General features: G+C 43.8%; 1 protein-coding gene across 1 annotated transcript; it reads right to left on the reverse strand.

The window, feature by feature from the left end:
* Window positions 1-640: 640 nt before the first annotated feature.
* LOC122745928 (carcinoembryonic antigen-related cell adhesion molecule 4-like) lies at window positions 641-16,363 on the reverse strand. Its single transcript, XM_043991389.1, has 7 exons — window positions 16,262-16,363; window positions 14,735-15,091; window positions 6,502-6,634; window positions 5,622-5,686; window positions 3,103-3,236; window positions 1,976-2,032; window positions 641-905 (listed from the first exon to the last, which is right to left on the reverse strand). Exons 1-7 carry the CDS (start codon window positions 16,323-16,325, stop codon window positions 822-824), a joined length of 894 nt encoding a protein of 297 aa, XP_043847324.1. The 5' UTR covers window positions 16,326-16,363; the 3' UTR covers window positions 641-821.
* Between the last annotated feature and the right edge of the window lie 6,976 nt (window positions 16,364-23,339).

Here is a 23,339-nt window from a genome sequence, read left to right on the forward strand (position 1 = left end):
TGAATAGCTAGCATTTATATAGTGTTTGCAAAACACTGAGCTAATATAAACAATTTTTTGTCCTCAAAATGGGAGGTAGGTGGTATTATTACTCCCCTTTTATTTTAAAATTTTAAAATTAAAAAAAAATTTTACTCCCCTTTTAAAGATGAGAAAACACAGGCAGAGACTGGTTGAGTGAACTGGCCAGCTAAGTGTCTGAGGCTGAATTTGAACTCAGGTCTTCCCAGCTCCAGGTCTAACATTCTAGGCACTGTACTACTTGGCTGCCTCACTCAGGATCCCCTCCCAATTCCTTCATGCATCACCAACTTCCCCATCCTCTCTCCTTCCTTCACTTCACCCACGAAATGGCTTCCACCACCACAGCTTCAAACTCCAGAAACAAACTGTCTCATTTCACCTTAAAGAATTCCAGCAGACACTTGACAGCCCTTGATGTCTCTTACTCCCATCTCTTCTTTCTCTGCCAGGATCCCTGGGCTCTATCCAGGCAAAGAGGAGGAAGGTAGTTTTGTGAGAACAAACTCCATCTGGGGGAAGGAGTGGGTGGGAATTCTCCTTTCACAGGGGTCAGGGATTAGCAACCATGAGCTATGGGAGTTTCCATGGTTAGGGTGGTGGGGGGAAAGTACAAGCCTTTTGGGGGTCAGGTGCTTTTATTGGGCTTAGTTCTGGGGACTGGAGATAGTGGAAAGATGGGATCTTGGGTTTCTGGCTGAGCCCTTGACAAGGGTTCCCATTCTGTCTGTCTTGTCTCCAAGGGTTTTGCCTCCATGGATCCTGCTCCAGGAAGATGGTGCCTTGCTGGGCAGAGGGCATCATCTCTGGGACATCTTCCTTTCTGCTTGGCTTCTTGGATGGATGATTTGGTTATAGACATCGACTTTGGTGACATCTAGCTCCTGGGGACAAAAAGAGAGGCCTCAGACTGGGGCTCTTAGAGAAGAAAGAATCTTGGTCTAATCTCTTTCTTCATCTCCCCCCCCCCCAGAGCCTTCAGCTCTTATCCCACTTTCCATGGGCTCATTTCAATCCTCACAGCCTTTACCTGGGTGTTCCTTGGGTCCTATGTAGGATAGGATACTGCCCCTCTCTCTCTAGGAAGCTCACCCTGACAACCCAGAGCTCAGGGATCACTTCCCTTTCCTGAGATATTCCCTATCTTTTAGGGTGATCTTCACCACCTGCCTTCACTAGGAACCTACTCTAACCTTCCCTGCCCTCCCCCAATTCCTAACTGTTGGTGTTCCTCACACTCTACTGAGCCCACATGACCCGGAGACTTAATTAGTTTTTCATGTAATTGTAAAATATCAGAGCTGTGATGGACCTTAGAAGAGGGTTGGGAGGGAGCTTAGAACAGAGAATGAAATAGTTGGGAGGGCTCCAATAACAGCTATAGACAAAGCAAGTTTCAATTCAACCTAAGGAAGAATTTCCTATAGGTTGGAGCTGTCCAGCAATGGGACATGAATTTTTCTTCAAAATGTCAAGAAGTTTTCCAGCCAAGGCTGGGTGCTCTAAGGAGGAGCTGCTAAGCTGGCTACACCCTTTGGAGTGACTCTCAAGTCTGAGATTCATTCCATGAGCCTGAGATCCAGAGAACAGAGAGACCTGCCTGGAATCCCACAGCTAGTGAATTGTGCCACAGAGGAAAGTTCTGCCTCTCCTTTCCTGTGGGACATTAGACAAGTCACTCAACTTTTCTGTGCCTCAGTTTCCTCATCCATAAACAAGGAGGCTGAACAAGATGATCTCTGAGGTCCCTTCTAGTTCTCAGTGTATAAGCCCTTTAGTCCTGGAGCCAAGATTGGCAAGCAGGTCTTCCTCCTTCAAGTCCTCTTGGGTGATGGTGATGTCATGGTAAGATCACCCCCCATCAAGATGATGATGTCAAGAGGGAGCTGGCTGAAGTGAAAGCATCCATCTCTCCTGGGGTTCAGGTGTTTCTCCAATTTGTCCCTGTGCTTACCTGGTAAGTATTCTCAGACATGGTTGAGGAGGAGGAGGCTGAGGCAAAACTCTGGTCCTGTAGAGAAGGATAGGAATCAGCTATGCCTCCTTCAGTCCCATATTCCCCCAACCCTAAGAAAGCTCCCAGGGTCCTTTGAGAAATGAATCAATCAACTCCCAAGTATTTATTAAGAACATGCTATGTGCCAGGCAAGTGCTAGACACTTGGGCAAAGAGAAAAGTGAAAGAATCCCTTCAGTCAGAGAGTCTACATTCTACTTGGATAAAAAAACCTTGCATGTGTGTGTGTGTGTGTGTGTGTGTGTGTGTATCTATTTCTATCTCTGTCTTTGCCTCTATCTCTATCTCTATATTGGGATATATCTACACACATATAAAACATATATAAAAATGTTAAAGGTACAAAGGTACACAAAAGGTGACATGGGAGGATATAAAGTTCCTTCCCTTCTAGAGGAGGGGTCTTCTCATCAACATCCTGAGTTAGATTTGAGGGGTAGCCCAGAGGAGATGTGGGTATTGTGAGATTTAAAATCGGATATTAGATCATAAATCTCCCCTAGTTAACCTTTCCCTTAATTTATCTCCCAGACTAGTAAATGGAAGAAGCTTTTGGTTTTCTAGATAGACCTTTTATTGTTATGGTAGTCACAAGGTGATGTTGATTAGAAGGATAGGAAAGTAGAAACACAATACAAATCATCTTAGGTCTAAGCGTAGTCTATATTCCTTATAAAAAACTCACCAAAACCGAAGGCCACCTTTGGAGAGAGAGAGACCGTCTGTGCAGTGCAGTCAGGAGACCAGCAGAGCAGGAAAAAGCTCCACTTCCGTTCTCTCCTTGCCTTTTAAGCTTGCACCCCAGAAGTCGAGTGCATAGCAGGCAGTCTGACATGCGCAGCAGGCACACTGGCGTGTGTAGCTCATGCCATTGGTCTCCTCCCCAAAAGGGTGGTCCTTCAAAAACTGGAGTCTTTCAGTTATCCTAACCAACTGTTAAAAAACTTTCATATTTTTTACCACAGTATCCTCCCTCTAGAGAGACAGAGGAGGGGCAGGGAAGGGACTAATCCACTGAGAGAAGAGAGCATGAAAGGAGACAGAGACCAAAGGCAATACTCCTACCTGGGTGGTTGCCATCCTGCCTCCAGCTTGGGGATTATTTTCATGTGTGTGAAGAACTGGAGGCTGTGATTCATTCTCATATGTGTGCATCACTCGGGACTGGGAATCATTTTCATATGCGTGAAACACCTTTTCTGTAGAAAATCAGACAATCGAGAATAATGATGATGACGATGATAAAAAATACTAATGTTCAGTTATTTCAGTCATGTCTGACTCTTTGTCACCACGTTTTTGTTTTTCTTGGCAAAGATACTGGAATGGTTTACCATTTCTTTCTCCAGCTATTTTCCAGATGAGGAAACTGAGGCAAACAGGGTTGGTTGCTGTTGTCCTTCATTCTTTTTTTTGGGGGGGCGACAATGAGGGTTAAGTGACTTGTCAAGGGTCACACAGCTAGTAAGTGTTAAATGTCTGAAGCCAGATTTGAACTCAGGACCTCCCAAATCCAGGGCTAGTGCTTTATGCACTGTGTCACCTAGCTGCCCCCTGTTCTTCACTCTTGAGGAGGAACAAAATGACATCATTCTGTCAGGGTTATGGTACAGTGTATCTGACTGAGTCCAATATGAGCTCAGAACACTCTACCATAGGTTGGGCACAAATAATTCACATGACCATTTGGAGTGGAGATGTCTCATGTTTCTTTTGAGTTACTACAGTTCTGCTTTGCTCATAGAGCACAGCATCTTCTTTGATGCAGGTGTGCCATGGTGGGCAGTCCTTTGCCAATATCTCCCCTGTCACATAATCTATGCCAAAGTTCTTCAGAGAGACAATTAACAGGCTTAAGTGACTTGCCCAGGATAACACAGCTAGTAAGTGTCTGAGGTCATATTTGAACTCAAGAAAATGAATCTACTGATGCTCTATCCTCTGTGTCACTTAGCTTCCCTGATTCTAATGTTTCTGAGTCATATTCATTTCCTACTTAAAAAAAAAAATTTCCTCTAGAAGATAGGATCTACACCTTAGATCACTATTGATCCCAGGCTAGCAGCAATGTTCCAGCAACCTTAGATAGGCGGTGGGAAGGAGAGAAGTGTAAAAGTCGGGAAACACAGGACATGGAGCCACCCTTGGGAAAGCAAGCCCAAATGCACTGAAAAGCTTTTCTGAACAAACCACTGATTTGGTAGCCTGGAGATAGCACTACCTAATGTCTAAATGACATATCACACTCCTTGCTGGTTGATGAAGTGGCAGTCTGCTTCTCAGTAGGTGGCAGAAAGCAGGTCAATGAATCAGGTGTGGGCTGCTTTTGTTTCTGCAGTGTCATTCTATGCCTCAATGATATCATTTGTCTTACCAGAAAAGGAAGGAACCTCAGAGATCTAATCCATCTCCCTCATTTCATAGTTGAAGAGGCTGAGGTCCAGAGGGGGAAGGTACTTGCCCAAAGTCATGTAGCTCATAAATGGCAGGGCTGGGTGAGTGAATGCTAAGCTTCTCTACCACCATCATCATTGATGTTTATCCAGCATTTTAAAGTTGGCAGAGGAAACTTTACATATATGACCTCATTTAAGCCTCATAGCAACCTTATAATGTAGGTCCTAACGGTATCATTATGTTCATTTTACAGTTGAGGAAACTGAGGCACAGAGCAGTTAATTGACTTGCCCATGGTCACACAGCAAGTGTCAGAGGTGATATCTGAACCCGGTTTTTCCTGACCCCAAGACCTGCACTTTCACTAAAGGACCTTAGAGATGACCTAGATCAATCCCCTATTTTCTTTTCTTTTCTTTTCTTTTCTTTTCTTTTCTTTTCTTTTCTTTTCTTTTCCTTTCCTTTCCTTTCCTTTCCTTTCCTTTCCTTTCCTTTCCTTTCCTTTCCTTTCCTTTCCTTTCCTTTCCTTTCCTTTCCTTTCCTTTCCTTTCCTTTCCTTTCCTTTCCTTTCCTTTCCTTTCCTTTCCTTTCCTTTCCTTTCCTTTCCTTTCCTTTCCTTTCCTTTCCTTTCCTTTCTTTTGCAGGACAATGAGGGTTAAGTGACTTGCCCAGGATCACACACAGCTAGTAAGTGTCAAGTGTCTGAGGCAGGATTTGAACTCAGGTCCTCTTGAATTCAGGCCAGTGCTTTATCCACTGTGCCACCTAGCTGCCCCTTCAATCTCCTAATTTTGAAGAGGTGTAAACTGAGGCTACAAGAGATACTAGGCATACACCCAACAGAAAAGAGAAATATTACTTTGTGTTCTTTGTCTCTGTCTATCTCTCTCCATGCATCTCTTCCTGCCTCCCTCTCTGTCCTTGGCTTCCTCTCTATCTCTCTTTGTTTCTCCCCTTTGTCTCTCTTCTTTCCCTGCCCTTCACCTTCTACATTAAGGGACCATAGCCTAAGGTGCCAGTCTAAAATAACAATCTAGAGGTTCTGCCTTTCTGTACAACCTCCAAACACACTTAGGGTAGGACAAAAAGATGTTTCTTCCTTCCTTGACCCCAGGGTCAAGCTATTTCCTTCCTGCTCCCACAGTTCAGTTGCCCTGATTTCTTCTACTATGATTAACAATACTCACTATAGGGCCTGGCTGCACGACTTTCCCCAACTGTTCCTCGATCTTCCAGTTGGTTCTTTGAAGCCCTAAATGGAAAGAGTAAGGAAAACCCTTGAATTAGTGACTCTTCTTAGCCTGGAGGTCATCAGAAGGGAGGTTCTGGGATCTATGTTCCATAGGGGGCTCCAACCCCCTTCTTTTCCATATTGGGACATGAAGGCCCAGAGAGAGGAAAGATGGTGGTGCTTATGAGTACACAGGTTGTTAGTGGTTGGGTCTCCAAGTCTAGAGCTCTTTCTACATTGTTTCAAAGTGGGAGTCAACTCTAGGAGATTCTGTGTGACCTTTCTATGTATCCTTCCCAGGATCTTGGACCTGTTCTCCTTTTGTTCCTTTTAACCTCTGATGCTTCTTACTCTGTGCTTATCTCCCAGGATTCCTGACCTCTGATAAGTGTGAACTGCTTAATCCCCTGCTTCTGTACCACGTGGGGCACAATGACTTCATCCTGCTTGCTTCTCTGCACCACAGACCACCCAGCCATCCCTCTGCCCTTTGGCTCTGGGATCCTTGGATCCTGCTGAATCTCCCGGACACAGACCCCTGCTTGCCATTTGCATGTGCTGTGACTATGGTCTGTTGTCTGGTTATCATCCCACACTCCCTACCATGATGTAACCCACCATGACCGTGTGACTCACCAAGATGACTATGTGCTCACCACTACCAGCTTCCCTATCCAGGGTCTACCAGAGGGGCCAGCATTGTTTCTGCTGGTGTTAGGGTCTGTCTCTGCAGTGGCCAGTCCTCCCTAGGTGACAGGGTGGGGAGTGATGATTGGCCACACCCTGGGTTGGTGTTCTGGGACTAAACAGGTAAGCAATAGAGGAAACATAGTTACCTTTTGGTATTTATAAGAAACAGAACACAGCTCAGGGCCCCAGCTATCATCAGGCTAGCCAGAACAGCAGTTGCCACAAGGAAAGTGAGGTTGTCTTCCTTAGACTTTGGTATCCCTTGACAAGGCTGAGAATCTGCATGGAGAGGAAGGAAGGTCACAGCTTTTTCATCTACATTGTTGGGGCTCATGAGATGGCTGATGATGGAATGCCCTGGCTAGAAGGGACCTCAGAGATGATCTTTTCCAATAATCGTATTTTGTAGTTGGGAAAACTGGTGCCCAGAGAAGGAAAGGGAGTCTTTCAAGGTTACTCAGGTAGGAAAGAGAAAAGTTGGGTCATCTATATGCTCTGAAGAGGTATTTAATGAAGGATATTAGGAGTCTGAAGATGTTAGAGGTGGGGTGATGTTTAGATCTGTACTTTAGGAATATCAATCTGGCAGATGTTAACAACAGAAAAGCTGGAGTATGAGGAAGGACTATGGATTTCTCTGCTCTCATTTCTAAGGTTCCCTCTCACTCTGACCTTTTATGTTCTAAGGTTTCCTCAAGCTCTGAAATTTTGTATTCTAAGGTCTTTTCCAGCCCTGACATTCAGTGGTCTATGGTCCTCTCTAATTCTAACATTCTGTGGCTTAATGTTCTCTCTAGCCCTGACATTCTATATTGCAAGGTCCCCTCCCGACTTGACATTGTTCGAGTTGGTGAACTAGGTCTATATGGGATTTTGAGAGTGGTCCTGAGGTGGCTGTGAGCAGCATGGATAAATGTGTGATAGAAAGCTGAAGAGGAGCTGCCAGCAGGGGCCCTGTCAGGAAATAGGAAAGGAATCTTGTAACACCTGGGGCTTTTGTCCCTCCTTCCTCAGTCCCTGCCCTTCCTTTTCCTCTTTGTGCCTTTCATCAAAGGTGGCTTGGTATACCCCTGGGTGCATGAGGTCCTAACCAAGTCAGGCTTGGTGATTCTTGGGAGTAGTGTGTGATAGCTTTAGCTTTCAGCAGGGTGGATTGGATTCTCTCCTCCCGGGCATCATCTCCCATAACTGAGCACATATCCCCTCTGCTCAAGTCCCAGCCCTCCCTCTATATTATCCCTTCTTCTCCTAATCCTTCCTTTTCCTGTAATCTCATCCCAAATTGGCTGTCCTCCCTGCCTGCAACATTCTCTTTACTAGTGTCTGTCTCCTGACTGCCTTCCAATCTCAGCTCAGAAGAGCCTTCCTCAGTCCTTCTTAACTTTAGGGTCTGCCTTCTGGGATTATCTCTACTCTGGTCAGTATATATCTTGTTTGTACATGGCTGTTTGCATGGTGTCTTCCTCATTAGATTAGGAGCTCCTTATGGGCAGATCCTGTTTTGTTTTGCCTTCTTGATAACATCAGTGCTTAGCTCAGTGTCTGGCCTATGGTAAGCATTTGACAAGTGCTTGTTGCCTTGATTTGAGTTGACCTGGCTACTTCTCAATTCTATACTTAAAAAAAAAATAAACATTTTAATTTAGTTTTGAGTTCAAGATTCTATTCCTCTCTCCCCTCTCCCATTCCTGAGGAGGCAAGCAATCAGATATAGGTTATATATGTGCAATTATGTAAAACATTTTCATATTAGTCACTTTGTATAAGAAAACAAATAAAAAGAAAAAAAGAAAATGAAAAATAGCATGCTTCATGTTCAATAAATATGTGTTCAGTCAGTATCAGTTCTTTCTCTGTAGGTGGTTAGTATGTTTCATCATTAGTCCTTTGGGATTGTCTTGGAACATTGTATTGCTGAGAATAGTCAAGTCATTCACAGTTCTTCATTGAATAATATTGCTGTCACTGTGTACAATATTCTCCCGGTTCTGTTCACTTCATTATACATCAATTCATGTAAGTCTTTCCAGGTTTTTCTGATATCATTCTGCTTGCCATTTCTTTCTTTCTCTCTCTCTATCTCTTTTTTTACTTTGATACAACTTTATCATTCAAAAGGTATTGCATACATTTCCTCTCAGCCTTTGGACACCAGTAGAGAGGGGGTAAGACTCATAAGAAGAAGACCTGACCCTTTATTGCTTTCTTTTCACAAAGAAGCAGTATAGAAGTGATGTAGGAGGCAAAAAGGGATTAACAGAAAAACCCAAGATCCAAGCTCTAATTCAGATATGAGCCCTAAAAGGGATTCAGACCCCAGTTAATGGAAGTCAGGATGTTAGGTTCTCTTACCCACCATGAATCAGTACCCATAATGGGAACAGAGGGAGGGAGGCCATGAAGACCTGAAACTATAGCAATGATAAACTGACAGGCTATAGAAATTTAGACTAGAAATAAATGAAAAATGAAGATGTTTTGAAACTAAGCATGGGAACGAACCAGAAAGAGACATGCGCAGAAAAGGCCAAATTTGTCCCCAGATTCACCTGATGATGTGTGAACCCCCAAAACACACCTCCACAGAAAAAGGTACCCACCTTGGGGGTTGGCTTAGGACCCTAGGAACTCCAAATTAGGATAGGCCCTCCCCTGTACCTCCCTAAGGTGGAGATTATTATAATGAGACTGACAATCAGTTTATCTATACTATAAATATAACCATCTTTTCTTTCCCTATTTGGGAGATACCTTTCCACTTTTCTGGTTCTCTCCCTGTGTTCACTCATAGTATTGCAATAAAACTTAGGAAACTGAGTCACTGAGTCTTGTAATTCTTTTGGGATGACTCATGATCAATTTGACCCCAAATTCCATCCCACATCAGAAGGAGACACACTTGGGTATGCATCCTTTACTCTGGTGGTGATGGAGGGGGAAGGGGTTAGTTATACTGGGCTATTTTTTATGTTTAGAATTTTATTTTCTAAATTACATGTAAAAACAAATTTTGACATCACTTTTTAAAAACTTTGTGTTCCAACTTCTCTTCCTTCCTCCTTTCCCACCTCCCACCACCAAGAACTCAAGCAATTCAATATAAGTTATATATGAGTAGTCATGGAAAACATCTCCACATTAGCTAGGTTGTGAGAGAAAACAAAACTTCAGATTAAGGAACTGTCAAAAAAATTATGCTGTTTTCGGATACCATCAGTTCTTTCTCTGTAGATGGATTGCAATTTTCTTAAGTCCTTCAGAGTTATATTGGATCATTGCATTACTGAAAATGACCATGTGCTTCCCAGCAGATCATCTTACACTATTGCTGTTATTGTATACAATGCATTTCACTCTGCTTCAGTTCATGTAGGTCTTTCCAGGTTTTTCTGATAGCATCCTGTTCATCATAAATTTTATATAATACCTTAAACTTGACGAATAATGTTCTTCACAAGAGCCCAGCAAAGGAGGTACCATACATTTTGCCATTATAATCAGTCATCATAACTATTTCCCTCCATCCTATTCACTTCCCATGATATTTACTCTATTTTCTATCTTCCTTTACTCTATTCCTCCTCAAAAGTGTTTTTCTTCTGACTGCCCCCTCCCCTGCTCTGCCCTCCCTTCTTTCACCCTTCCCTCCTTATCTTCTTCCCATCTTACTTTTCTGCAGGGATTACTCCTCCCAATTGGGTGTGTATGCTATTCCCTCCTTAAGGGGGGAATAGGGAGGAAGAATGAGAATTTGGAACACAAAGTTTTAAAAATCAATGTTACAATTTGTTTTGCATGTAAGGTGGGGAAAAATTCTAAATAAATAAAAAAAATCATATTAGCCACTCTGATAGGTATGGGGTGGTACCTCAGAATTGTTTTAATTTGCATTTCTCTGATCAATAGTGATTTAGATAATGACTATAGATAGCTTTCTTTGTTTGAAAACTACTTGTATAGATAGATTTCTTTGTTTGAAAACTACTTGTTCATATCCTTTGACCATTTATCAATTGGGGAATGATTTTTTAAAATAAATGTGACTCAGTTATCTATATATTTGAGAAATGAGGCCTTTATCAGAGATATTTGTTTCAAAAATTAATTTTTCAACAAGACTCTCTGATAAAGGCCCCATTTCTCAAATGTATAGAGAATTGAGTCACATTTATACAACTACAAGTCATTTCCCAATTGATAAATGGTCAAAGGATATAAACAGGCAGTTTTCATATAAAGAAATCAAAGCTATCTATAATCATATGAAAAAATGCTCTAGATCACTACTGATCAGAGAGATGCAAATTAAAACAACTCTGAGGTATCACCTCATACCTATCAGAGTGGCAAATATAACAAAAATGGAAAATATTGGATGTTGGAGGGGATATGGGAAAGCTGGGATGCTAATCCACTGTTGGTGGAGTTGTGAAAATGATGGAGGAAGCTAAAAGGGTTAACAGATAACATATCAATATTATCTAAAAGGGGTTAACAGAAAAACCTATGACCCAAGCTCTAATTTAGATCTGAGCTCCAAGAGGGGCTATAACTTTCAGGCTCCAGTTCTGAAAGGGCTTAATGGATGACTTAAGATTTGGGGCTTCATAAATATGTCAGGGCCTAGGTTCTTGTTAACTGGTACCTGGAAATCTGGCTCCTATTAATTATCCCCATTAATCACCACTCATAACAAGAACATAAAGAAGCAGGTCAGAGAGACCATAAATACAACAAAAACATAGAGAGACAAGCTATAGAAATTCTAATTGATAAATGTTAATACCCAGAAACTAGACCTGGGGATGGAAAAACATGGGGACATTCTGACCATGGTAAGTTGAGGTAACATGCACAGAAAAGGCCAAATTTGTCCCCAGATTCACCTTATGACATGTAAACACCCAAAACACACTTCCATGGAAAAAGGTACCTGCCTCAGGGGTTGACCTAGGACCCTGGGGTATCCAAATTAGGATAGGCCCTCCCCTTACCTCCCTAAGGTGGAGATTATTATAATGAGACTGATCATCAATTTATCCATACTATAAATATAATTGTCTTCTCTTTCCCTATTCAAGAGATACCTTTCCATTTTTCTGGTTCTCTCCCTGTGGTCAACAGTCTTTCAATAAAACTTGGGAAACTGAGTCACTGAGTCTTGTAATTCTTTTGAGATGATTCATGATCAATCTGATCACTTTAATTCCATCCCACATCAAAAAGATCCAATCGTTCTGGAGAGCAATTTGGAACTATGCCCAAAGGGCTATAGAACTATGCATACCCTTTGATCCAGCAATACCACTGCTAGGTTTATATCCCAAAGACATCCCCCAAAAGAGAAAAAAAGACCTATTTGTACAAAAATATTTATAGCAGCTCTTTTTGTGGTGGCTAAGAATTGGAAATCAAAGGAATGCCCATCAATTGGGGAATGGCTAAACAAACTGTGGTATATGATGGTGACAAAATATTATTGTGCTATAAGAAATGACAAGCAGGATGACTTCAGAGTGGCCTGGAAAGACATGTATGAACTGCTGTATAGTGAAGTGAACAGAACCAAGAGAACATTGTATACAGAGACAGTAATATCATATGATGAAGAACTGTGAATGACTTGACTATTCTCAACAATACAATGATCCAAGACAATTCCAAAGGACTAATGATGAAGCATACCATTCACCTCCAAAGAAAGAACTGATATTGATGGAACAGACTGAAGCATGCTATTTTTGATTTTCACTCATTTTTTTCTTTCTTTTTTTTTTTTAGTGAGGCAATTGGGGTTAAGTGACTTGCCCAGGGTCACACAGCTAGTAAGTATTAAGTGTCTGAGGCTGGATTTGAACTCAGGTACTCCTGACTCCAGGGCCGGTGCTCTATCCACTGCGCCACCTAGCTGCCCCTCATTTTTTTCTTTTAATCAGACTTTTTTTGTACAAAATGACAAATATGGTAATGTTTTACATAATCATACATGTATAACCCATATCTGATTGCTTGCCACCTCAGGGAGTGAGGAAAGGAGGGATAAAAATTAGAACACCAAAGTATAAATAAAAATATTTATTACATTAAAAATTATTTCCCAGTTTTCTGTTTTCCTTATAATTTTGGCTGCACTGGTTTTGTGCAAAAGCTTTTTAATTTTATATAATTAAAATGATTTATTTTACATTTTGTAATGCTCTCTATATCTTCTGTGAGAAAATAATTATTAATAATGGATTTTTTTGGGGGAACCCAGGGATCAGTTTCTCAGTGCTTTCTCTCCCCCAAGTTCCCCACTCCAGAAAGTCCAATTCTTGGGAGAAACTTCAGCAAATTTTATTTGGGACAAACCCAAGGGAACAAAAGAAATGGAGATAAACTCTTGTTTAGCTCAGTGAAGGACTGATGGGACTTTGCCCTGAGCAACTTCAGTGGGGGTCTTTTGCATTCTTTTCACTCCTCTAGAGTTCATTTAAATTTAGACCACCTTTAAATCATGCCAACCAATGGAATTGAATGATTCTAACCAATTAACTTTGATCAATTTATAATGACCTTTCTCTATTGAAAGAGGATAAACTCTTGGTAGACCCATGAGCTCTCTCTGGGCACGCTCTCTGAGGTCTTTCTCACTTCTAGGTCTTTTGAGTGCTTTCCTCCTGTCTGTGCTGCCATGCTGAAGCTCTCTCCCTGCTTTCTCTACCACACAGCCTGAGACCATGAGAAGTTAGGCCAATTCTTCACTGGTATATGATATTAATAAATTAAAATATGCTCACCCCAAACTGATATCTATAGCAATAGCAATTAATTTAAAAAACCAGACTTCTTTGGTCCTAAATCCTTCCCATCCATAAATCTGAGAGATAAAGTATTCCATGCTTTAATTTTTTTTTTTTGCGGGACAATGAGGGTTAAGTGACTTGCCCAGGGTCACACAGCTAGTAAGTGTCAAGTGTCTGAGTCCAGATTTGAACTCAGGACCTCCTGAATCCCAGGCTGGTGCTTTATCCACTGCAGTGCCACCTAGCTGCCCCCTCCATGCTTTCTTAATTTGATTATGGTATCACCTTCCATGTGTAAATCATGTACCCAGTTTGACCTAACCTTGGTATACAGTATGAGTTGTTGGTTTGTTTATACCTAGTTTCTGCCATCCTGTTTTTGTCAAATAATGAGTTTTTGTTCCAAAATCTTGGATCTTTGGGTTGATCATATATTAGATGACAATAGTCATTTACTATGGTGTCATTTATACCTGTTCTATTCCACTGCTTCACCACTTTAGTTTTTAGCCAGTCCCAAATTGTTTTATAATACACCCAATGCTATACTTTTGCTGAGTAAGTTCCCTTGCTTGGAAACCCCCTCTACTATCTCAGTGTTTTTTCCAGGCTTCCCATCATTCAAAGCCTCATTCAAATCCCATGTTTTCCATAGAGTCCTTCTTGACCACAGGGCTTTTCTCTAATAGACCATTGCCCTCATTAGTAAGTAACCATGCAGGGGCACTAGGGAGTCCAGTGGATAGAGTGCTAGCCCTGCAATCAAAAGGACTTGAGTTCAAATCTCACCTCAGACACTTACTAGCTGTGTGACCCTGGGCAAGTCACTTCACCCCAATTGCCTTAAACATCTGGGGCCATCTCCAGTTGTCCTGATATACATTTTGCCACTGGACCCAGATGGCTGTGGAGGGGAGAGTGAGGTTGGTGACCTTGCACAGCCCTGCCTCACTTAAATCCAATTCAGTGCAAGTCATGACATCACCCTGATGCCCCGCTCCTCTTTGAGGATGAAGGATAAACAATTACAACAAATACCATGCAGCCTGAGATGACTTTTTGTTTTATGGTAGTCTTGTTTGGAAAGGATCATTTAAATTTAGGAGACTTTAGAGCTAGAAGGGAAGTTGTCCTCCAGGTAATAGAACCTCCAAGGTCTCTACCAATTCCAGATCTGTCTGTGATCCCATGAACTTAGAATATAGAATGTTAGATCTGGGAGGGCCCTTAGAACAGGAAATGTTAGAGTTGGAAGGTGCTTTGAAACATGGAATGTCTGAGATGGAAGGGGTCTTAGAACATGGAATGTCAGAGCTAGGAGGGCCTATGAGACCTGGAAGAGATGTTGGAACAGAGATTGTCAGACTCGAATGGGATCATTTAGCAAACAACATCAGAGCTGGGAGGCCTCTGAAAAGCTCATTGCCTTTCTTTGCAAATGGGGAAACTGAGGCCAAGAGAGGGAAAGCGACTTGCTGAAAGTCAGGCCAAATGATCGATTGGTGGCCCTGCAGAGCCTAGTACCCAGGTTGTCTTTGATTCCTGGGCTCCTTCCATTTCCTGTTTCATCACACCAAAAAGAAATGATACTCACCATGGACTTGGATGTATTTCTCACCCCAAAAGGTTTTCTTTTCCAGGGTATTGATGCTGACGAGGTAGAGGCCAGAATCTTGAGATGAAAGGTTTGTCAGGGTCAGGGAGCCATTCAGGTACGTAACCACTTGGTTAGTGCTCTGATTACCACAGGACCCAAATTGTTCTCCAGGTCGGATGACACAGAACTGGTTGCTACTGTCCCTGTCATGCCGGAACCATGTGAAAGAAAGGACATTTCTCTGGACAGTCTGCACAGAGAGAGTGATGCTGCTGCCGACTGTCGCCCTTTCTGGAATTGGGGTGATGGTCACCTCAGCCCACACAGTGCCATTCCAGGAGCTCAGAACGGAGGCTGGGAGGAGAGTGAAAGTGTATTAGGGACAGACAGCCATCTGTTCCCAGATCCCAGATCCCTCCATTCAATCCCTCTTAGAGCTGGGTTATTAATTAACCCCTCTTTCTGCAAGTGACTTTTTGAAGTTTCCCAGAATACCAGTGCACTAAGGGTCATTAGAATGAAAAACTGAGACTGTTATAACTGGAGGAGACATTAATGCATAGAATGTCAAGAGCTGCAAGAAACCTTAGGACACAGAATGTCAGAGTTGAAGGGCCTTAAAAACAGCAAATGTCAGACCTAGGAAGAACCTTAGAACTTAGAAGGTGGAATGTCAGAGCTGGGAGAGAGACTTTAGAATACAGAATGTCAGAGCTGGGAGAGACCTTAGAACAGAGAATGTGCAAGCTGGGAGGGGGTCTTAGATCACAGAACATAGGATCAAAGTTTGGATGGATTTCAGAACAAAGAAAGATTTTTTTTTTTAGTGAGGCAATTGGGGTTAAGTGACTTGCCCAGGGTCACACAGCTAGTAAGTGTTAAGTGTCTGAGGCCGGATTTGAACTCAGGTACTCCTGACTCCAGGGCCGGTGCTCTATCTACTGTGCCACCTAGCTGCCCCCCAAAGAAAGAATTTTAACACAAGAAGGAAACTTCAGTTCAAACTTCTTTTTTCAGATGGGCAAATCAGAAGCCCAGTCCAAGTCATAGTTAGGTTGGGTCAACCAAATGGGACATTTTCTGAGGAGCCAGAATTCAGGGCGAGCTAAGTGCCCTGATGCTTTGCCTCGATGGGTAGAAAGGCCCGGTCTTAGCTGCCTCTTAGCAAGATCACTTCAAATCGGAATCTACCAGATGGAGTCTTTTAATGTTTTCCTAGCTCAGAACATATTCTTCTCTCTCTTGGTTCGGATCTGAAAGCTTTCTGCAACACCCTTCCTCCTCCTCCTCCTCCTCCCAATTCATTTCCTTTAGCAATCTGGTTATGGAGCTACTGTTTGTGCTGTTTGCCCGGGTTTGGATTCTAGTGCTTGCCCTAGAGCCAGTTTTGCTAGTTGTGTCTCCAGGCTCAGAAAGCCAAGGACAGTGCTAAGATTTATATTGGAGGCTTGGGCTTCTTCCTGCCTTTCCTCCCTTCCTTGCCCTCCCAGTGCTCTGGATCCAGAGGGAGCCTTTCCCTTTTACCTGTGAAAACAACCACCTTCCAGGAGCCATGCGAAAGGTGCTGCCGGCTTGGGAGAAATGCCATCTGGTTTCGGTGTGGGCTTCTGGTCCCTTAGTGCGTCCTCTCCCTGGGGAGTCTCATATGCCCACCTCCTTATAGAATGCCTGTCCTGGGTTGTACATGTGTTTGGCAAGCTCTCTGGTCACTGTTGTAATATCCACTTCCATTTCCTGCCCTTGGTTCTCTCAGATCATTACTCCATCCATCCAATGGCCCTTCTTTAGGGCAACCCAAGGCAGGTCTGGTCTGAGACTGGGCTCTTGTGGGACTTGTGGCTAGTTACTTGTACCTCCAGACCCCAAACGAGTGCAAATTCCAGTTCACTTATGTCTTGTGTGACCACGGGCAATCATTTCCTATCCCTGGGCCTTAGTTTCTCCATATACAAATGGCCTTTATGACAGCTGTGGGCATGTGGGGGATACCAGTTCCTGTGCATCCTGTTGGCAGTGTTGACATCACTGTGGGTTTGGTACAGGATTCTTATGCCTAAAATTGACTGACAAGGGGGTAGGCGGTGAGATAGAGGGAAAGAGGGAGGAGAAAGGGAAGACAAGGAAAGATAGAGAGAAGGGGAGAGAAAGATGGGGAGATGGAGAGGGGGAGAGAACAGGAGAACAGAGGGACAGAGAAAGGAGGGAAAGACGAGCAGAGGAGAAAGGAAAGAGAGTTGAAGTAAAAGACAAAGGAGGTGGGGGAGGAAGGAGGAATGACTGAAAATAGGGAGAGGGAGAGGAAGAAGACAGAGGAAGAGGCCAAGACAGGGGTGTGAAAGCAGTGGGAGAAATGTGTGGTTGAGAAACTGTTAAAGAGATGTGATTCTGAGTGACCTCCCAGAATCCTCAGTCCTGTGCAGGTGTGATGAATCTCAAACCCCACAGGTGTGGGACTTTCTTCCTCATTGGTGGAGGTTAGTGCCCTGAGCTTTCTGGGAGTGGGGGGCAAGGTGGATTTGATGAAGGCAGGAGAGGAGAGACTCAGGCTCTTTTTGCCATGAGGGTTCTCACTTACTGGACCATCTTTGGATAGTAGATTCATTCTTTGTACATCTTTAGGTATTTTATCTGCTGTTGGCTGCCACTGCTATTAACTCTGGTTACTCATGGGACCTCTGATGAGACACCAGGAAGTCTCAAACTCATATGGTCAACTGGGTGGAAAAAGAAGAAAAGAGAGAGAGAACAGAGGAGTGATCATATGGGGGGAGGAAAGAGAGAGACTTTCTCCCCCCCCTCCCCCAAGAGATTTCCTGACTTTCTCTTTCAAATATAGGGGCAGAGCTGTATCTGATTCTAATGCTTCCACAGATCTGTGATTTTATTACCATTCAAACTCTCTTCCCCAGAGCCAGAGCCCTGGGGCTGGGTGATCAGGACTTTGTCTCCATTGGTGCAGGAGGTGATTGTACTTATAATCCTTCACCAATGTAGAAATAACAGAGATGATGATGATGAAGAAGAGGAGTGCATCATGGTTCTGTGGAGAGGGTATGGGATGTGGCGTTAATGTGGGATGGATCTAGGGTCAAATTGATCATGAGTCGTCCCAAAAGAATTACAAGACTCAGTGACTCAGTTTCCCAAGTTTTGTTGCAATACTGTGAGTGACCACAGGGAGAGCATCATGGAGGTATTTCTCGAATAGGGAAAGGAAAGACAATTGTATTTGTAGTGTAATGATTGGAATGATGCCACCTACTGGAGACTTGCTGTGGAGAGCTCCACCATGAGGAAAATGCCTCAGAGGCATTGTGGCTTTTCCTTGGCGTCAGGAAATGACGTTTGCTCATGGGTGCTGTCTATCAAGTCTACCAGCCAATCAACTGGAGGAGCCTCCTATGGTCTGGGAGGAGACAGGAAGGAGGAAAGGGAGCCTGCGCAGAGAGCGCTGGCTTTTTGGCTTCCGGACTTCATGGTGGTGGCGGCAGAGGACTTCACAGGAAATTTGAGGAAAGATAGGAATGCCAGGCTGTTAGAATTCTGTTCTCAATCTTTTTCTTTCTATTTTCCAATAAACCCTTAAAAACCTAAACTCGTTTTATCAGTGATTTTTAGTCAGTTTCCCCCAAACTGGGGGAACACATTAGAATCCACATTTAGAATCTTAAATTACACAGTAGTATGGATAAATTGATTATCAGTCTCATTATAATAATCTCCTCCTTAGGGAGGTACAGGGGAGGGCTTATCCTGATTTGGCGTTCCTGGGGACATGAGCCAACCCCCGAGGTGGGTACCTTTTTCCACGGAGGTGCGTTTTTAGGGTTTACGTGCCATAACGTGAATCTGGGGACCAATTTGGCCTTTTCTGCACATGTCACCATTTCATTCCCATGCCTAGTTTCAAAATATATGTATATATGTTATAGTTAAGGTCTCTGTGACCTGCCTCTTTGTGTACTTGTTATGAGTGCTGATTAATGTGGGTAAAGAGAACCTAGGTCCTGACTTGTATTAATGAAGGCTCAAGTTACCCATTAACTGGGGTCTGACTCCCTCTTAGAGCTCAGATCTAAATTAGAGCTTGGGTCTTAGGTTTTTCTGTAAACCCCCTTTAGGTACTATTGATAGCTACTATCATACAAGATGTGGCCAAGGTAGCAAAGATGTGTGAATGGTCAACCAAGATGGAGATGGCTGATAGCCTGATATATATATATATATATATATATATATATATATATTTTTTTTTTTTTTTTTGCAGGGCAATGAGGGTTAAGTGACTTGCCCAGGGTCACACAGCTAGTAAGTGTCAAGTGTCTGTGGCCAGATTTGAACTCAGGTCCTCCTGAATCCAGGGCTGGTGCTCTATCCACTGTGCCACCTAGCTGCCCCCCATATATTTTTACTTACCTAGAATATATATATGACTTTCTTGTTGCTAACTACAATCATGAACCATTTAATTCATCATGTTCCCAACTGCAACCATGATCCACTTAACCCACAGGCACATGTGTCTAGGGTCAGTGGGAGGGACTAATGACTCCGTACTGAAGGAAGGCCTTTTGATGTCCTCGGCAAACAGGTTGTCAAGAATTAATTGTTATTTGAGGTTTTTATGCCTCGGCACACACTGGCCTGGGGCTCCACAAACCACATGGTGCTCCACTCACTGGTTGTAGCCGTTGCCAGGGCTCTGGCACCATGGGCCTGGCAAAATTGTAATGATTAGAAGCCTAGTGAGGGCAGTTATGCGACTGTCAGAGCGGCCACCCCACTGGTTGGGGCTGTGTGGGGTGTTTCTAGGTTTGGGGGAGGAGAATTGGGCATTCTAACTGGAAGCTGGAAAGCGACGGGCATTCTGCTGAATATTTTCAGCTGATTCCTGGGCGGTGGTATTTTTTCAGGTATTATAATTTCCCTTTCCCCATTTTATTTCCTTTCTCTTGATCCTACTGATCTTGTTTGTGTTGTTGTTGTTGTTTTTTTTAAGTTCGTTCTTGTTAAAATAAATTTTGTTCTGTTTTGAGGGAGGTTGCCAGTCTCCTTCCTTGCCCCAATATTGTGGTGAGCCACTTAGCTAGCACTCCCCAATTAAAAATTGGTCCCCACAACGTCACCAGTTAGACAAATTTACATTTCTATTGTGAGATTGGAGTTCAGCAGAGAGACTGGAGCAGAACAGGTAGATTTGAGAATCATTAGCATAGAGATGGTAATAAATCCATGGGAGTTGATGAGGGAGAAGACAAGGGGGGCCTGGATGGAACTTGGAGGGACACCTATGGCTAGAGGGAATAATATGGGGGAGCATCTAGCAAAGGAGACAGAGAAGGAATGGTCAGAAAGGTAGGAAGAGGATCGGGAGAGAAGGAGGGATGGATGCCCTGAAAACCTTGAGAGAAGAAAGTATTGAGGACAGAATGACCAACAGTATCAAAGGCTGCAGGGTAGTGGAGGAGAATGAGGACTGAGAAAAGGCCATTGGATTTGGCAATTAGGAGATCATTATTAACTTTGAAGAGAGCAGTGTTAGTGGGATGATAAGGTCAGAAGCTGGATCACAGAGGGTTAGAAGAGAGTGAGAGAGGGGAAGCTAGGTGGCACAGTGGTTAGAGCACCAGCCCTGGATTCAGGAGGAGCTGAGTTTAAAATCCGGCCTCAGACACTTAACAATTACTAGCTGTGTGACCCTGGGCAAGTCACTTAACCCCAATTGCCTCACCAAAAAAAAGAAAAAAGAAGAAGAGAGTGAGAGGAGAGAAAGTGGAGGCACCTATTGGAGAGTCTTTTTAAGGAGTTTAGTTACAAAAGTCAGAAGAGATGAAGGATGATAGCAGAGATGGAAGGATTATGTGAAGGCTTTTTCAGGATGGAAGAGACACGGACATTTTTGTAGGTAGGAGGGAATGAACCAGGAGAGAGGTAGAGATTGAAAATAAATGAGAGAGTGGGGATGGTAGAAGGGAGAGAAGTCGGGATGGAATGGGAATCGACCTTGGCCAGAAGCTGGTCTTCCCAAGCCTCCTCATGGTGAGTAGGAGGGAGGCAGAGGATATACTTTGTGTAACCCCATATTCCTCTTACAATGTGGAACACCAGGGCTGTGAGAATTCTCTTAGAGACCATTTAGTTCCATCTCGTCATTTGACAGAGGTCCCAGAGAGAGGAAGGCACCTGGTCAAGGTCACGCGTCAAGTCCAGATCCAAGGCAGGATGGTGTTCTACCAATTACTGCCCTTCAGAAGTGGCTGCGTTTTGTGCCAGCAGCAATTTCTCCAGCCTAACCTAATCTCAGGCAAGATCTACTTTATGCCTTTATGACATGAAAGAATCTGATCTCTCCCTTTATGGCTGCCTTTTATTTTATACCTTGCACCAAGCTCCATTTATCTTTAAAGATTCCCTGGGGGGGCAGCTAGGTGGTGCAGTGGATAAAGCAGCGGCCCTGGAGTCAGGAGTACTTGAGTTCAAAATCCGGCCTCAGACACTTGACATTTACTAGCTGTGTGACCCTGGGCAAGTCACTTAACCCCAATTGCCTGACCTTAAAAAAAAAAAAAAGATTCCCTGGAAGCAGCCCTGGAATCCTGACATGAATTTTCCCCACAATCACCTATTCAGCACCTTCTATGTGCCAAGCATCATGCTAGACACTGAGGGATACAAAGATAAAACCCCCTATTGTCACTGCCCTCAAGGGCTTACAGTCTTTTGGGATGCTTCTTTCCCTCCCTTTCTCCCTTCCCTTCTCCTCCCCACCCAGGAGTCCTAGTCCTTTCTTATTGGTTGGGAATACCTATCAGGTTATAGAATCCAAATGCAGAGAGATGTATGCATGGACACCTTCCCAGATAGGGTCTTCAGGTTAACTGAGGGATGAAGGTCTGAACTGACCTGCTGGGTTTGTGCCTGGCTAGATGGTGCAGTGGAAAGAGTACTAGACTTGGACTCAGGAAGGCCTAAGATAATTCCCAGCTGAGTGACCTTGGGCAGCTCACTTAACTTCTTTCTGCCTCAGTTTTCTCAACTCTAAAATGGGGATCCCGAAAGCACCTCCCTCTTAGAGTTGTTGTGAGGATCAAATGAGATATTTGTAAAGTGCTTTGCACAGTGCCTAGCATATAGTAGGTGCATAATAAATAATTATTCCCTTCCCCTTCCCTGGTTTATGAGATAATCTCTACAGCCTCCCCCTTCTCCTCCAGTAGGATACAACAGACTCCTAGGGAGGAGGTGTTGCTTGGTTTTTGTTTTGTTTTTTGGTCTCTGAATTCCCAGCATCTAACCTAATGCCTGGTTAGGACAGGCCAGGACAGAGCTAGGACTCCTGGTTTCAAACTTGCTGTGTGATGTTGGGTGAAGCATGTCCTCTACCTGATCCTTAATTTGGCATCTGTAAAATGGGAATTCTCATCCTCTCATCCTCTCAGGCGAGTGAAGAGCATGGCAAACATGAGGACCACTGCAAACTAGAGAAGTGGGAGTGATGGCTACTGTGGTGGACCTCTCCCAAACCTCAGGTTTTCCATCTATAAAATGGGAGAATAGGGGGGCAGCTAGGTGGCTCAGTGGATAGAGCACCTGAATTCAAATCCGGCCCCAGACACTTAACACTTACTAGCTGTGTGACCCTGGAAAAGTCACTTAACCCCAATTGCCTCACTAAAAAAAAAATGGGAGAATAGGCTAAATCTGACTTTCTAGTGCTAACACTCCTGATTATTCCTTGGGAGAAGGAAAATGGAGAATCCAGGATAAGCCTGGAAGCCTGGATGACCAAAGGGCACTCATTCAGGGATTGAGATGATAAGGACAAGAGCTGTTGATGAGCTGGCATTTTTAGCTCCAGCTGAGTGATCATCAGCCATCTCCTCATTATGCTGTTCTGGTGCTAGGATCAATCATCCCATGGTCTCAGTCTGGTGAGAGCCCACGGGCGGGGGGAGGGGGGGAGGCCCCGGGGAGGGGGGGAGGCCCCGGGGAGGGGATACCTGTCAGGGACACAGCCCAGACCTTCTTTCTGGGACTTCAGGGCTGCCACAAGCCTTTGGTGGCTGGGGACAGGAGAGAGGGAGGAACCTGGGCTCAGGGCCACCAGTGTCCTATTCCCTTTCTGCAGAAGAGGGCTTTGAGGAAGGAAGGAAGATGGATCTCAGGGTCACTGGGATCAGGATGAATGAACTCATGGACCTTTTGTTGGGGGACTTTCAGAAGCATGGGGCTTGGAAAGGGCTCCTGCTCACAGGTGAGAGAACTTAAGGCTTGGGAAGGCTGGAGGTCAGGGCTTGGAAATGGTTGGGAGATGGGAGGATCCATTCAGTGCTAGTGTCCATGAGGACACTGTGTAGTTTTCAGAGCCAGTGGGGGCATAGCAGGTCCAGTGCTAGGCTTGGATTCATGAAGACCCAGGCCCGAAGGTCACCTCTGACACATATTAGCTATGACCTTGGGGGAGTCACTAAACCTCTCTGTGCCTCAATTTTCACATCTGTAAAATGAAGAGGTTGGACTAAAGTCCCTTCAAGCTCCAAATCAAGGAGCCTAGGAGCCCCTCGACTACCCAGATTCTCACCAATATTGTGCCCCCCCCCCA

This window comes from Dromiciops gliroides, chromosome 3 (assembly GCF_019393635.1).
Source record: "Dromiciops gliroides isolate mDroGli1 chromosome 3, mDroGli1.pri, whole genome shotgun sequence".
Classification (NCBI taxonomy): Eukaryota; Metazoa; Chordata; class Mammalia; order Microbiotheria; family Microbiotheriidae; genus Dromiciops; species Dromiciops gliroides.